The sequence below is a fragment of the Muscardinus avellanarius genome, assembly GCF_963383645.1.
Source record: "Muscardinus avellanarius genome assembly, chromosome: 7".
Taxonomy (NCBI): domain Eukaryota; kingdom Metazoa; phylum Chordata; class Mammalia; order Rodentia; family Gliridae; genus Muscardinus; species Muscardinus avellanarius.
This window is the reverse complement of record NC_137793.1, coordinates 11294427-11311371: the sequence shown is the minus strand read 5'-3', so window position 1 is coordinate 11311371 and position 16945 is coordinate 11294427. Positions and strand designations below refer to the sequence as shown.

At 42.8% G+C, this 16945-nt stretch overlaps 1 protein-coding gene across 7 annotated transcripts in view; it reads left to right on the top strand.

Moving 5' to 3' along the window:
- Positions 1-8728, top strand: part of EBF1 (EBF transcription factor 1) — a gene marked incomplete at both ends in the record, with an annotated part of 425505 nt that extends 416777 nt beyond the window's left edge. For all 7 annotated transcript variants that reach the window (XM_080699121.1, XM_080699123.1, XM_080699120.1 and 4 more), the window contains one exon: positions 8697-8728. In XM_080699121.1, the coding sequence (XP_080555247.1) occupies positions 8697-8728 (32 nt within the window). The remainder of the gene's footprint in view (positions 1-8696) is intronic.
- Positions 8729-16945: the final 8217 nt, after the last annotated feature.

Here is a 16945-nt window from a genome sequence, read left to right as displayed (position 1 = left end):
CTCACACCCACCAGCTGGCGTGTGGCAGACGCTGACTTCAAAATCACACTCAAAAAGATTCATCTCCTCTTTCCATTTCCCAAGCACTTTATGACTCACAGGGGGCATAAAGGACATATCCTGGATTCCTAAGGCAGCTGGCAGGGAAATCAGATCAATAAAATAATCAGCCACCGTGTATTGAGCGCCAAACAGAGTGTCAGGTATTGTGTTAAGCAGGGGGCAGGCTTGGATTTAATCCTTGCCACTTCCTGATGAAGTATGAGGGGTGTTACAGTCACCATCATAGAGAAGATGAGGCTGAGGATGAAGGAGAGTAAACACCTGCTGCCAGACGTAGCCAGTAAAAGGTGGTGATGAATGTAAGTCCCCTTGGGTTATTTGGCCTTAACCCCAGCCCCGCACAGCTTCAGTGGCCAGAACGTCTCTCGTAGAGGTCAGCCACGGAGGCTGAGAGGGGTCAGAAGGGCAGTAGCCCATCTGGGATTTCCCAGCCCTGTTGCCTATGTACCAGTGTATGCAAATCCATGCTTACAGCCACATACCCTGTCGCTGATGTCAGATACATCCCTTCTCCCCAAGACCCTGTGAGATCAGCCCTCTTGCCATTGTGTAGACAGTGACAATGGAGGCTCAATTTGTCTAAGACCACATCGTTTCATAAGCAAGAGCCCAAATTGACCCTAAGGCATGTGAAACTAGGTCCTGAGCACTTTATCACCACCTCCATCAGGGCCTCTCAAAACACCCTTCTGAAACCTGCTGGCAAATTTACTCAGCACAGCCAAAGACAGTGCCCGGCCAGTGCATGATGGCCCTCACTGTGCTACACACTGGCCAGTCCACCCTCTCAAAGCTCCATCTCAGGCAATGCTGTGCATGATAGATGGCCGCCCACAGAGAGGGGCACCCATTCATGCCGGTCAGAGTCTTCCTTTGCTAAAAATAATGTTCTGGCACCCTCACTGCACCTCCAGCTGGCACACTATGGAGAGAAGCTGTAGGCAACCATACCTTGTAATAACTTCCAAGGAGGCTCTGCATGGAAAGTAGAAATTCACCCTTCTTGAGCTATCGGTCTCAACCCTGATTCAACCAGATTGGATTCCAGGCACAAGATTCAACAGCTGAAGGGTCATACTCAGGAAGAAAGGGCCCTGTTCTTGGCAGGTCCCCAGCCCATAGTGGCTTTAGCAGGTGCTGCTCCAGGGAGGCCTGATGTCTTCAGGCCATGTGGAGCAGGGAGGGACTGAAAAGAGGGGCTGCCTGGACTGTAGAGCCTCCTGGGTTCTAGAACTATCTGGTATCATAAGGGTGTGTGTTCAAGCCAGGGCCACAGGTGAGATCCTTGCATTAATTCCCCGGAGTTTCCAAACACATTCTAATCCGATTGCCGATTCTTAAAGTGCAGAGACCATGCACGCCTCTCTGGCTGGTACTCAAGGCTCCATTCCTGCATCACCACTCCCAGCATGTGGGCAGGGTCTGATCACTCCCAGACCGGGGGCTCAGGGTCTGACCCAGAATCACACTTGTGCTGGATTTACTCTTGTGGCTGACACTGTCCTTCCCTTACAATGAAAGCATGTCCAGAAGAGTCTTCCCAGACTCTCCTCTCTCCAGTGATGTATTCAGCCTGATTAGAAGAATAAAAAATGTTGTTTTATTTCCCCCATACTATGATGGACCAAACATCCTCAGTTTTGATGAGGTGGCTATAGTAGAAGTCTGAGTAAAGAAATAAAAGTAACTGAGATCATGTTACTTGATACCATTCTTCCTGCCTGTTCTACCCCCAACCCTGGTCTTCACCAGGTAGGGTGCATGCTGGGAATTACACCTTCACCCCTACCCTCCTTATACTGTCTCCACTGGGTAAGGAGGACCCAGCCTTAGGTGAGCAATGCCATTTTTTTTCAGTGGGCTCTGGTTTGGGCCTTGGAGTCTCCCCTGAGAAAAGTGACATTCTGACAGCGGGCTTCTGGAGTTACCGCATCTTTAACTTTCCAAACTCCACGGCTGCCATTAAAAAGGGACCTGGGTGGGTTGAAGAAGCAGGGTAAGGCTCTCTTGAGTGTTTTTTTTTCCCTCCTCCTTCTCTCTTCCTATTCTCCGCTACAGTAGCGCCGACTTTATTTGGACCCAACTAATTCTGAACTGTGATCATTAAGACAGGGCAAGTGATGAAGGAAGAGTTGTTGGTTAAGCAAATTGACCATGTAAACAAGATTAGAGGTGACACATTTAGGCTGCTTAAGTATTGGAAAGGCCTATTTACCTCCAACTACTACTCTGTTAATTGTACATCTATTTTTTTTTTAGCTTGCTCCTTCAAACCCTCTTTGCCAACAGCCCATCCCACCATCCAGACCCCGGCGTGGTGCCCGGAAGGATGATGGTCATCACACCACTAACATCGGAGCACCTGTCCCCCACTTCTGTGCTCCTTCCAGCTACCCCTTGGGGCTATTTGTCGACCCCATTTTACAGATGTGCAAACAGACTTAGAGCTCAGATGGTTTTTCCAGAGCTATGCAACTAGCAGAGGGAAAAGCTGGGGTTCAAACCCCCTACATCCCATGACCAGTCCCTATGTTGTTTTGCCAATGGGTTAGGCTTATCTGGACTACAGAAACCTCACCTGTATTCTCCCTGTATTAGCAGAGGCAGGATACCAAAGTCCATAAAGGAGATGCGTCTGGGAGAGGTTGGGCCCCCAGCAGTAGAGATACAGAAGTGGGAAGGATTAAGGAGGAATCACCATGGCTTCCTGACCGAAGTTGCCCTTGAAGTGTATCTCAGATGAAAGGCAGGAGGTTTCCAGCTTAGAGAAATGGGAAGAGTGTCATTTTAAGCAAAAAGATTGATGAAAACATGAGCCATTGAACGGAGGCAGAGGAGTCCCACGTGATGTGAAATAACCAAGAAATGGCCCAGCAATTTGGGCTTGGGTGCCACAAAGCCGGGACGAGGCTGAGCTGAGAACAGCACTCCCAAGCCAAGAGCCCCATTCTTCTTTATTTTGTATTCCAAAGGTCCCACTGTGAGGCTAACTGGTTATGTCTCCCAGGTAGATGAGACCTTTGAAAATTTACCATATACCTGAGGGGAAAAAAATTCTAGGACAAAGTAACCCTTGTCTCAGAACTTCAAGAGCCTCATGTTCCGATATGAAAGTAAAATTGTTGTGGTCAAATGAAGTTAGCAAACAGCGCTTACTGAACCACTGTCTTGGAGAGCCACAGTGCACATAAGTTTATTAAAGGCATGGAGGCATCTTGCAATTAGACAGATATCTGCAGTCATTCCCCAGTATTCATTATAACTTGTGGTGATACCAAATCAACCAATACTCCAACCTTTTATTATTATAGCTGGATATGGTGGCACAGGACTTGGAAGGCTGAGACAGGAGGATTGTAGGTTTGAGGATGGCTTTAGCAAACTAGCAAGATCATTTCAAAACAACATATAAAAGGGGATGGGGGGTATAGCTCATAGATAGAATGCCCCTGGGTTTAATCCCCGGTAACACACACAGGCATATTGTTTGCATGCAGCCTTTGCATACCCGCCCCTATACTTTAAATTATCCAGATTACTTATGATACCTAATACAATGAAGATGCTGTTCAAATAGTTCTCATGTTGCATTGTTAAGGGAATAATGACAAGGAAAAAGTCTTGTTTAGAACATGTACAGTTCTTTTGAATTTTTAAGTAATTTTTAATTGACAGAGCAATTGCACATGTTTCTAAGGCAGACTGTGACATTTCAATCTATACATACGGTGTGTAATAGATCAGGGTAATCTGACGTTGGTATCACCTCAGGCATTTATCATTTGTTTGCTAGGAACACTCAAGCCCTCTCTGCTAGCTATTTTGGAAGTTTCAGTTCATTGTTGTCAGCCATAGTTATCCTACTGTGCTATGGAGGATTAGGTTATTTCATTTCTCCTACCCAACTGCATCTTGTTAACCAGTCTTTCTCTGCCACACCCTTTCTACCATTCTGTTCTCTGATCCTGTAAGATAAAGTTTTTAGATTCTCTATATACGTAAGAGCCCACTTGTTTGTTCTGTGCCTGGCTTGTTTCACTTAATGCAGTGTCCTTCAGCTATTTCCGATCAGTGGCTGACTGCGTCTGCAGATGTGGCACCTATTTGTGGAAGGCCATTTGCATCCCATTTAGTTTGCTGGACTTATTCGCCTATGGAGTCTTTTTCCGTGTACCGAGACCAATTAGCGTCCTATGAAAAACATGGGAAACGCAGCTCTATTTTGGATTGAAAGGAAGAAGTACAGAGAGGCCGCCTCCCACTCTTCTTGAGATAAAAATCACAGATAAATCCTGACCCCAGACTCTTTAAGTGTGTCTGTTTTCATAGGCTGAAGACTTGAGTCACCCACCAATTATTCTTGGGCTTTGTCCATGGAAATAGTTTCTTTTTTTAATCCTAAAACTTATGTCCCTGAGAGAATGCGTCCTGTAGTCAGGCTTAGAGGACTTCATCAAGAGAGAGGCAGCCTGGGGAAAGCTGTCACAGGCCATTGGGACCCCCACGAATGTTGTGACTCTAAATACTGGTCATGTTCTAGACAGTCTATGTCATGAAAAATTTAAACCAAAAAGACCGGGGTGCTTTCCCCATATTGTATTCATAGACTGTTTTTTTTCCCCCTTGATTTACTGAAGCTCATGCTGGCTAGTTCCTCTCATCTTGAGCTAGTATGCTTCCCAGTTCTTTTCTCTACATATATATTCAGTTTGTGTAAGATCTCCCCCATCCCTGTACCTATTAATAAGTTCTTAATTTTTACACAGGTAGGGATTGGAGGAAGACCACATTCTACCCTCTAACCCCAACTTCTCCCTGCCCTGCAAATATTTCCATTTTTGTTCTTATCAAAACATGGAAACTATCACCAGGTGTGGTGGCGCACGCTTGTAATCCCAGCATTCGGGAGGCTGAGACAGGAGGATCATGGGTCACGGACAGCCTCAGCTACTTAGTGAGGCCCTTTGCAACTCAGTGAGACCTGTTTCAAAATAAAAAGAATAAAAATAGGGCTGGAGGTGTAGCTCAGAAGTAGAATGCCCCTAGGCTCCATCCCCGGTACCACCGCAAAAACAAAAACAAAAACAAACAAGAACGTGGAAACCAATTGCCTTTTAAGCCACTTGTCTTTTTGGTTTCCACCAGAGAACATGATCACCAAGCTGCTGGGGAAGATGGTAAAACCGCCATGGTCTTGTGATGTCTTGGCCCTCAGTGTTGAGAGTGTGATGTCCTCATGGGAATCTTCTTGGGTCCTACTTGGGCAACATGTAGGCATGCCAACAGCCTTTCTGGAACATTCCAAACCTCAGACACCCATCCCTCTCACCCACAAAATTACTTTTCAGATTGCAGCACAGACAGAAGAAAAACAGCTTTTAAACCAGTGTGCTTAAAAAATGCAATCCTGCAATCGGGGTTCTTTATGAAGAGGTCTCTTTCGAGGTGCATCAGCTCAGAGGCCACAGACAGTGATCTTTTCCTAGGATGTATTTATCAGTAAGCCTTCTGCCTTTGAAGTTTAGGAAGCCATGAATGAGATTTAGGGTATTGTAATCTCCTTATGCTATATAAAAATTCTGGGAGTAGACACATAGGTGCCTGTTGCAGAGATTCCCACCCCTGCCATTAGCTTCGTAGACAAGTGTGTTTGTTTTTAATATCAATTGTTTGGTAACATGTATAAACTGGGTTATTTTGTCATTTTATTTTTATGATTTTTAATTTTTACTTTTTTGGTGCTGGGTATTGAACCCAGGAGCATTTTATCCCTGAACCACACCCTCCTCCCATTTTATTTTTTATTTATGAAACAGGACCTCACCAAGTTGCAGAGGGCCTCACTAAGTTGCTGAGACTGGCGGCGAAACTGTGATCCTCCTGTCTCAGCCTCCCACATACTGGGATTATAGGCATGCACCACCACATCTGGCTTGTTTCAACTTAAAACAAAACAAAATAGATCTCTGGCTTCTCTTAAAAGCATTCAGAATCCTTGGTAGCAGGTGTTTCTGCAGAGCAACATTCGAGAGGAGCTCAGTTGCTTTCGGCTCTGCAGAAAGCCTTTGGCAGCTATTTCTACCCAGCAGCCTTTGCCGGCTCATCTGTCCAGCCTGGGGTCTTGAGGCACCGGAATTTGCAGCCTCCACAGTTCAGATTTAGGAAGTGCTGTTAGCTACTGACTAGTGTACCAGGTACCTATGCTTTAAATATTCTAATGTGGACCTAAACCGAGGCTTAATCCAATTAACCTAGCATTTGGATATCCAAACACTACGTATGTATTTTTAATTCTGGCTATCCCCATGGGATGTTTTTGAGGCCCAGCTTGGAAATGTTGGCTGGGTCCATGGATCAAATTAGCAGGAAATTTATCAGCTTTCTACTTTCCGTTAATCACACTGACGCTGCCTGAGTTATTCTACTATCCTGTAGGGGTGTGCCCTTTAACAGGAAGCACACAGACTTCCAGAGAAGACAGAGAGGCTTGCTCTTTCTGACATAGGTGTGTTCAACCCCTGACTTCCAGTCATATTTAGTTAGGGTGTCTACACTCATCTGGAGCTGGGGTGAAAGGCTTTTCTAGAGGAAGAGACAGAAGAGATGTGCAGAGCTATCACTACGAGGACCCACTACACACACACACACACACACACACACACACACACACACACACACACACACACACACACACAGAGCTCTCCTTTGGAGCTACAGCATTTTGAATTCCCAAGAAGCCTTCAGTTGAAATACTGAGCCCCCCACCCACCCACCCACCCACCCAACTCCTGCCCATTTCAGTCAAATCTAGAGCTCACTTGAATCTTAGGGGAACTGCATTTCCAACTGACCCAAAATCTTTGGGGGTTTAAGTTGGCCCGCATTTGGCAAAAGACAACTTCCTGTTTCTAAGAAAAAAAGGCTTATGAGTGCTTAGGAAAGGACTCCAGGAGCTTTTTGGACTGCAAAAAGGCTCTTGCAAAACAACATTTGGATGATTTACGTGTAAATGAATCAGAAACATGTGGATTGAATTTCCTTGTGAATACAGATGGATTTAAAAATTAACGGAAAAAGTGTTTGGCAAAATACTTTTTGGTTTTTCTTTTAATTGAATCTAAAAGGTCAGGGGTGGGGGTGGGGGTGGGGGAGCAGGAGGAATGTGGGGGCCTCAGGGCTCAGAGCCCCTCCTGGTCTCCCTGAGTCCACTGAAGGATTTGTGGTAGTGGGGTTTATTTTCTAAAAAAAAAAAAGTACAATTCTTCCTTATGGGATGGTTGATAAATGAAGAGGGCCACTTCCTACCCGCCGTCATCACTGACAAGAACATTAATTTAAATTTAGACTTGCCAATAAAAAGAAAGCTATGACTTTTTTTTCTCTCGGTGTCTAACAGGACGCTAAGCTGTCCTTGGGAGCGGAGGATGGCTGCCTCCCACGTCTCACGTAGGCCCATCTCTTATCTTGACCTACTTCAGTCTCCACACTGTTTTAAGTTTCTTACAACTGTTCTTAATTCCTGCCCCTGGTATCAGGTGCTGGATGCTATACAAGATGGTGCCAAAGAGGAAATACAGCCCAGAGAGGTTAAGCAGTGGACCCAAAGTCACTTAGGGGAACAGCAGGAGCTAGAAATCATAGCAGCTAACCTGTCTTGGGCCCTTTGGAGGAGCCGAACCCAAGCTAAGCGCATTTTAAATGATATTTTATTTAAATCTCTGATGACCCTGCATGCTATGAATAACTGCAAGTCCTAGGGAAAGAGGCTGAGGTTCAAGGAGATGGATAGCTACCTTATGGCGACAAATTCAGAAGGACAAGAGGCAGAGTTGGAACGCTGGTCTATGGGCTCTGATGGTCTCCACCACTGCGCTTAGCCAACTCCCCTTTGAAGGAACTCTGGTGACCTCAAACAGCCTTTCCTCTTCCTAAGATCTCACCCAGCTCTCCTAGGCTACAATTTTTCGAGGGAACATGATCAGATCATTCTGAAAATCTGGAGCAAAGTGCTGATAGGGAAGAGATTCTTCAGTTTCATGCAAATTTATGTGTTATTCCCACCCCATTTTTTATCCCAACTTTATATTCCCAGCGAGTTTTGCCTGCTGTAGCTGGCATTTTCTTCTCCAACACAGGGCTGTAGTAGAGGCTCCGGATGGCTGATCTGTTGCTCAGCTTTTCTGCAGATACAAAGCATAGGGAAAGCCATGGTTGTTTGTGTGGAACTTGCTGGCAGTTGCCACGGGCCAGTTATTTATATTTTGGACGTAAAGGGGAGGGAGAGGAGAGTGACAAATTGAAAATTCTCACTATTTTGCAAGGTTTGAGGCTGCAACTCTCCCAGCGGTATTCAAACTATGCAGCTTCCCGGTTATGTTTTAAAATTGAAATCAGATTCGGGGGCATGTTTAGATTACTCTGTTCCGTTAAAGGCACATACATGCGCCGATACACTTTTTAATAAAGTACATGGATGTTTTATAGCAAAAGCCCATTCCTGAGATGAGAGCACATCTGTGGTTAGTATCCACTTGACATAATCATGAAATGGTTACCTTTTTCATTATTATTATTTATTTCCTCAGTGAGATGTTTGGCTGCAGACCACTGATTCCTGCCTTCTCTTTCCACAGCGATATCTGGCATGATTGTTCCTCCCATGTGAAAGAATTGCCTTGAAGAATTTTATTAATGAAGAGGTTGGATTCTGCTACGCAAGTAATCGGATACAAGTCCCAGAGTGGAACTTTTAACTCAGGCCTTTTTAAGAGGAATCACAATAACTGCAGATTTTTAAACAAATAAAATCACCGACCTTGCAAATACTGAAATTGGAAGGGATCTGCCAGTGCAGGGTGTTGGTTCAAATTGTACCTCCCAAATCTTTGGGGGATATATTTATTCTGTATTGATAAAAGCAAATCCACTTTTTCTTTCTTTCTCTCTCTCTTTTTTTTTAAGCTTAACTCTGCAATCATTTGTCTTTTATAAACCGTAAAGCTATACACAAGGGACACTATAAATAAGACTCCATGTTTTAATTTATGATGTTTTTAAAGCTGTGTAAAGGGAGAATGAAGTGGTGATATTTACAAAAAAGTTAAAAGGAAAAAAAAAAGAGGAAAAAGTAAAACAAAAATTAAAAAAAAGCTTGTATGGGACAGAATAGGAATGCCAGTTAGATTTTTTAGAAAACTAAGGGTCGGCTTTTGCGCCTTAAAGCATATCAAATGGTAGTTAGCTCAGACAGTGCATTTTCAATATCTAACTAAACATGCCACCCCTTAGCAGTGCAAGCTTATTTATCTCTTTTGTATTGTTGTCTTAAGTAACTGTGTAAATAAATGCAGCCCTGGAAAGTTAAAAAGCGATGATAAGAGATGGAGGAGGTTTTTTTCCCCCTTTCTGCTCAAACAATCCAGTGCCTCTAGACAGATTGTTAAGACTGCGTATTCAAACCCGATATCATTCTCTCTTTTCCTTCATGTCAACTTCTTCAGAAGCGAATGGCCTCTTGAGAGCTTGGTGGTGGCGCGCACGCTGTCATGAGCGTCGCTTTTGAGACTGCACGGAACAGGGTCTGGGCACGGGACTCCATCTATGCCCTCAGTTAGCAAGCCGAACTCTCCCTCTCGCTCCACCATCCACCAGTTTAAAGTTTCTTCATCCTTCAGCTCTAAAGGCTGACTTTTACATCAGTCCTCCAAAACGAAAAAGAAAAAAGCAACTTGGGAGAGATTTTGATTTTCCTATTCAAGCTAGGGCCTCTATCCGTCCACTCTGAGCATTCATACCATAATAAATGGAAACAACAGGTTACATGCTTTGGAATTAAGAGTAAAAGGATACTGGGAAAGGAAAAAGAAGGCCGAGACCGCCACAACTTAGATTTTTCTGTTTTATGGGAATTTTCGCTCTCATTATCTGGGAAGTGTTCTTAAAAGTAAGAATGAGTAGCAACAATGCAAGCAACGCTCTGAGGATGCATTCGCCTGATATTTTTTTTCCCCTTTGCTGACGTGTTTTTGTATTTAGTTATAAATACTGTAGATTTTTTCGTGTTTTTTTTTTTTGCCAAAGTTGTTGTTCTATTTATACATTTTAATGTCTTAAGATGTTTTTTTTCAATCTCACAAAAAGATTTTACTGCATATTTTGCAAAGAAGGAAAAAAAAGCTCACTACCTTTAGCTTGCACATACTTGCAAACGTTAATTAAAAGGCTTTTTGTTTTAATGGGGATTTTGTAAAATATCCATATAAATAATGTATTTATCTTTGGAATTTGTACATTGCTTTTCCCTTTTCCACCCCCATTTTATTTTATTGCGTACGTCTGCTATGTGAAAAGTGCATACTTGTTTGTTCTCCCACAGTTTTATTACCTGTTTCAATGTGATTTTTAAACATTTCATTTATAGTTATTTTTAGTATTGTTTTAAACCATGCTTCGTTTTTTTAAATTGCCACCCAAAAGCCATTGTCTATTTTTGTATTATTTGTAAGTTAAGAAGTTTTTTCCAATATATGGCAAAAAAAAAATAGTAGCATATTATTCTTGTAGTATTTAGTTCTGTAGATTACAAAAAAAAATGTATCCTTTGCTTTGGAAGCTTACAAAAAAAAACTAATGCTGTTTTACTCTATTAATATGCATGGAATCTCTCCCTATGGAGTGACGCATTTTGTGCATTAAATTTGGGGGAGAAACTTCATAGAAATCAGTGAACATACTTTCTTTCTTCGGTCTGCTTGTATATTTCCTCTGTCTTTCACGTAAATATAAACCAGCAGGTTGGATGCCTTAACAATGCAAATCATATTCATTTCACTTGTACATTGTAACCGTGCACCGGAACTGTCAGTCATCACTAACATTCTAAGAAAAAAAGAAAATGAAAAAAAAAACAAAGAAAAAAAAAAAAAACAAAGGAATCGAAAAGCACAAAAGAACTGTTTTGTTACCTTAAGACAATGTAACTTTTTCTAGTAGAGCAAGAAATCATTCACAACAATGCTGCCACTGTGCATGCCCCATACGGATTTTACAATGGTTTTCACTAGACTGTCAGAGTGCAGATTTTTATGGGTTGGGGTGGGCGGGGGAGGGGAGTTGTGGGAGGGGAAGGGAGGGGAGGAAAGCTGATTTTTCATGGTGAGAAATAATAATAATGATGACTAATAATAATAAAAGAAAAAAAACTGGAAAATGTAAGCAAGGCTGAGCATTGCTTCTCGGTACTCAGAAAGGTGGTCTGAATTCACGTGGTAAGCTCTGGCCTGGAGGTATATACGATTTAAAGCCATATTTTGTCTGGTGAGCCCCTAAATGTATTTTGTCTGGTTGCTGGTGAGGTGTCCGGCTCAGACCCTGACAAAAAAAAAAAAAAAAAAAAAAAAAAAGCCACCGATCTGTTAGCCATGTGTCGTGGTTAGAACTTTTCTTGGAAGTCCAAAGAGCCTTTAAAATGTGCATAATTTGTGTTTTGTTGCTTCTATTTATCTTGATTAGAAGAAAAGACATTCTGGCCCTCTGACCCTCTTTCTTCTACACAAAGGTTTTTTACGAGTTTCCTGAAGCTAAGTCCCCCTAAATGCAGAATATGGCTTTAAGAAGAAAATGAAATAGAGAGTTAAGTTGAGATGTCAGTCTGGGGAGAAGAATGGAGATTGTGGATGACTGGATTGCGTAACACGCCCCGGCTCTCAGTCTAAGACGCAGTTCAATGACGTCATCTCTAAATCTACTAACCTTTCACCTTCTTATCGAAACTTTTTGAATAGACACACACTGTACAGTTCAATTGTTAGAGAACCTAACTACTGTAGAGATTGTTATCATTTTTTTTTGCAAAAATTCAAGCTGTAAAAACTTTTCAACTTTCACAATATTTAATTAAAGTTACTTCCTGTCTGTGATGGCAGCTTCGAGTTGTGTATTCATTTCTCCATTCCACATGGGCCTTAAATCCAAGGTAATGTAAAGGCAAAGGGAATTAGGAGGGTCTCGGGAACACCCACTTCTTTGGAGGTCCTTGGGGATTTGCTAATCTGAGATGCAAATTGAACACGCACAGCACACTGCTGCCCTCTGCCGGCAGCAGCCAGCTGTACAGGAGCCTACGCTGGCCCACAGAGGAGCCTGGAGCCTCGACAGTTTCATCAAACAGCGAGATCTCCTGCAGTTTATTAAACTGTGAATCTAGAATCTGGTCGTTCTAGAGCACTAGCCTCTCTTCTACATGTCTGAACCACACTGTTCACACAAAACTGCTAATTGATCTCTGTGAGACTTCTGGCCCATCAGTTACGGATTCTGGCTCCTTGATGAGGCACGTGTGAACTCCAAACTTTCTATTATCAATAGTTTCTCATCTCATGTGGATAAGAAATTGTTCCTCTTGGTTAAAACACAGTTCTCTGGAGTCAAACATACCACAAGCACCCAGTGGGTGGACTGTAAAATTTTAACAGTCCACCAAATATTTAGACTGTCAAAATTGCTGATGTAAAATTGTTTCAGTTGAAGTTCAACTGGAACCATTCGTCTTTCCAACTGTAACCATAAGTCTTTTTCAAGTATGTTTTTCCTACTTTTGCAATTATCATGATAGGGTTAATGGTGCTTGCAGAAAATGCCCTAAAACTACACAGCAAATAGGCTACGGACCAACAGAAACTAATAGGACTCCACACAACCCCTCACACAGTCGTTAGTGATGGGAATTGCTGATGCACGTTTGCTCAGGAATGTAGCCTAATTTGAGGTCATGAAAAAGTGTAATGTATACGTTCATAAGCAGAGAAGCCACCATCCTTTTCTTAAAAGGGGAACCCATACCCATCAGTTTTTCTCTTCACTCTATGTCATTGGAATTCTGAACTAGATGCAGAAGATAACCGTTAAACAAAATGTCCCTGTCCTCAGGATGTTCATAGACAAAACAAATGTGCATGCATATCATACTAGTCCAGAATGGTTAGATAGGGTGAGGTGTGCTAGAGCATTTCACAGAATAAAACTGGCACTAGCACTTACGCCATACTGGCCCTTGATTCCTTAAGGCTCACCTGTCAACAGTGTTCACGAATTAATGTATGCATCCATTCATGCAAATTTCAAGTATTTACTACACCCCTGGCCCCAGGAGAGACATGTCAGATACACCAGCAAGGCCAGAATGTTCATTCCTATTATCTTGGACCTTATACGTCATTAGGACAAATAGACACTAAGCCGCCACACATGTACCTATAACCAATTAAAACTGGTAATGAAGAAAAAGCCTCGAAATTTCTGAAACTATGTCACAATGGGGTATGGTTTAATCTGAAGAGCTGGTAAAAGTATCCAGAGCTGAGATATGAAGGATGCACAGGCAGGGCTCCCGGGGTAGAGGGAATGGGGGCAGGGAGCTCTGAGCCTCGGGGGATGAGATACAGTCAAAATCAGAAAGCCAGCCTGGTGTGGTGGCACATGCTTGTAATCCCCGCCTTCAGGAGGCTGAGACAAGAAGATAGTGGTTCAAGGGCATCCTCAGCTATTTAATGAGTCCGTTTGCAGCTCAGTGGGACCCTGTTTCAATATAAAGAATTAAAAATAGGGCTGAAGGTGTAGCTCAGAGGTAGAATGCCCCTGAGTTCCACCCCCAGTACCAAAAAAAAAAAAAAAAAAAAAATCAGAAATCCTGTCTGAGCAGAGCTTGCCCTGCATGTGCTGAGGTTCTGGGGCTTGGGAAGCTCAGCTCAGAGCCAGGACTGAGCACCCACCATGGATGAGGTACCCTGCTGGGTGCCAGGATGCAGCAAGAAAATCAGCCAAAGTTGCCGTGAAGGGGGCCTAAGACAAAACTGTAAACTCATAGCCCCGTCCTTGTCCACAGGGGCTGTGCAGGATAAACAGCAGGGACATGCTGGGGCCAAAAGGGACAGGGGACCATTACCCTGGAGCCACAAACAAGTGTGTACTCCACCTGAAGTGAGCAGCCAGCTTGCTCCGGAAAAGTGCAGAAGATTGGGCTTTAGACAGGGGTCTAGGCCAAATGATACTCCTCTTTCACTTTTTGGACATTTATTTCAGATATGTTACTGGATATCTGTGTGTGTGTAGGGGGGTCAAACTCTCAACTTTTAAAAGTTGGCACCTAATTCAAAACCAGGGCTATAAAAACACAGCATTCAGCAGGAAAAGTCTTAGCTCCCTTAGAGTGTCAGTTTGAAACTTCTGGTCCCAAGACAAGTACTGAAAGGGATGTTTACACGGGCATTGTGGGATGCTCCGTTCCTGAGATCCGGGACTATTGCAAAGAAGGATGAATAGGAATTCTCCAAACATAGAAATGAAAGCAGGTAATGAAAGGCCATATCCAATGCCCTGGGAGCTGAGGATTAGAAAAATAAAAATAAAAAGTGTAGCAATAGGAATGTGAAAGAGTGGAATTATGTCTTTGTGCTGGGTGATGACAAGTTTTTACCCCATTATGATGTATAAATACAACGTACCAATAAAAAATTAATAAAAAAATAAAATTGAATAAAAAGAAAAATTCCCTATCTCCCGTAGCCAGTAGCCATATTCAACGTACAATATATAGACCAGGTTTTGTTTGGTTTTGTTTCTTTTGCCTTGCAGAAAGCTGTTCATAAATAAGTTTATTTTTAAAGTAGAATCTCACAGAAATGAACCCTTTCCAACACACTAAGCTCCAAATTATTAACACCCTCAAGGTTCTGGTAGTAGAAATATTATTTCTATTCTTTCCAGAATCATCAATTCCTCACTCCTCAATATTACATTCTGATCAGCCTACTCATATGACCCCGCTGAAAATAAATAAAATAAAATACAATGACTTGACCTCGTTTTGGTTTCAGTCTGCCCACAGCCCTTCTGTTCCTTCTTTAGCAAATCTCCCAAGATTGTCTCTTCTTAATTTATATTTTCTCACTATCCATATCACAACAGATGTTTGTAATCACAGTGAATAGTGGGGAGTCTTACAAATTGTAAACAAGGGATCTAAATTTGTGTTTTAGAGGTGTCATCTCAGTAGCTTTAAGAACCAACTGGAAGGGGAGAGGGGGCTCGAGAACCATTAGGGCACCACAAAGATGGTCCAAGAAAGAAATAGATAGCAAGAGTAGAGCAGGAAAAAGCCCTGGGTCACATACAAAACAGAATGGTCCGTGTTATAGTCAGATACAGAATGCCCCTCGAAGAGCTCATAAATTGGTGTTTGGGGTTGATATAATCAAGTCTTGAGGGTTTTAATTCCAGCTGTGGACAAACCCATTGTAATGGATTTACCTTAGTGGTACCAGTAGGCTGGCTGGTAGGGATGGCTGGACGTGGGTCCCTGAGAGTGCAGCCTTGGGGATTAAATAAATTGTTCCTCCTCCCTCTGCTCTCTGTTTCTGACTTCCATGATGTGATGAGCACAGCCCACTTACTCTCCCTCTGTCTCCTTCAGCCTCCATGCCTTGAGATCCATGGTCTCCGGCCTCACATGGACTAAACCTGAAACTGTAAGAAAATAAATCTTCTTTCCTCTAAGTTATGTGGCCAGGTCTTTAGATTGTGGCTGTGAAAATGCTCACTGGAACTGTCGTGATTTATGACTGATGCAGTGTAGGATTGAGAGAAGAAAAAGTCCTGATTGAGGCTTAGCTTTGTTTTGTGGTGTTGTGGATGGAACCCAGGGTCTCACGCATGCTAGACAAGTGCTATACCACTGAGCTACACCTTAGCCTAAGGCTCAGATATTTTGAGAAGGGCAGCTCTGTTTCAAAAAGGGTTGCAGGTGTGGTCGTGCAGGCTTGCAATCCCAGTATTTGGGAGGCTGAGGCAGGAGGACTTCAGTTCGCAGGCCAGCCTCAGCCACTTAGTGAGGACCTCCATAACTTATAAAATAAATGACAAATAAACTTATAAAATAAAATAGGGCTGGGGGGTATAGCTTGGACATAGAATATCCCTCCATCTTGGAGGTAGAATGATTCCATCAGCAACACACACACACACACACACACACACACACACACACACACACAAGTTTCTCTGGGCTGTTTGCCTGCTATAGAGCAGAGAATATGATCTCTTCATCCTGTTCCCCTTCTTTGCCTTCCCTCTTCCAAATATGACCTTCTTCTCCAGAGACTTCTCTATTTACATTAGGAATAAAATTCAGTTTCCAGAACTGGAAATATTTTGTTACTTTTTTTTTTTTTTTTTTTAGCTGAAGCATCAAGCAGTTTTATCTCTTCTCTCTGGAGACTTATGCTAGGGTGGGACTGATGTTTACCTACTTAGCATACGTTTTCCCACTGATTGTAGAATTTTCACATTCTATATTAAGAATGAAAAGTTCTGAGCTCTGGAATTAACTGCAGGCTGGTTGATTTCTCTTCTGCAGGAAACAGCATGTGCATGGAATAATCCTATGGAGAGAATGTAGTACTCAATGTAGACCTGGATGAAACTTCAATACAGAGACAGGAGATGTGAGGCCATAAATATGCATGGATCCCTTCAGGAAAGCAAGGAGCAATGAGCAGGACCCAAGCCACAGTTGACACATAGCATTTGTTTATCAACAACTTTTACTGAGGGTCTCATTTGTGTCAGGCACTATTCTGAGGACTGGGGATAGGACTGTGTTTTAAATAGATCTGTTTCCTTCTTTTGTGACTGCCTAAGGAGGCTAGAGAAATAGATCAAACAATCACACCAACATAATTACACACCGTGATAAATGCTACTGTAGCCCTAATAGATCTGAGTGAGCGCTAAATCTGAGTGGCTCTAAATCTGCATAAAGTCAAGCCTAGCCCAGCAGCCAGAATCAATTCAAGAGCAAATCAATTCACTATATCCTTCAAGGGCC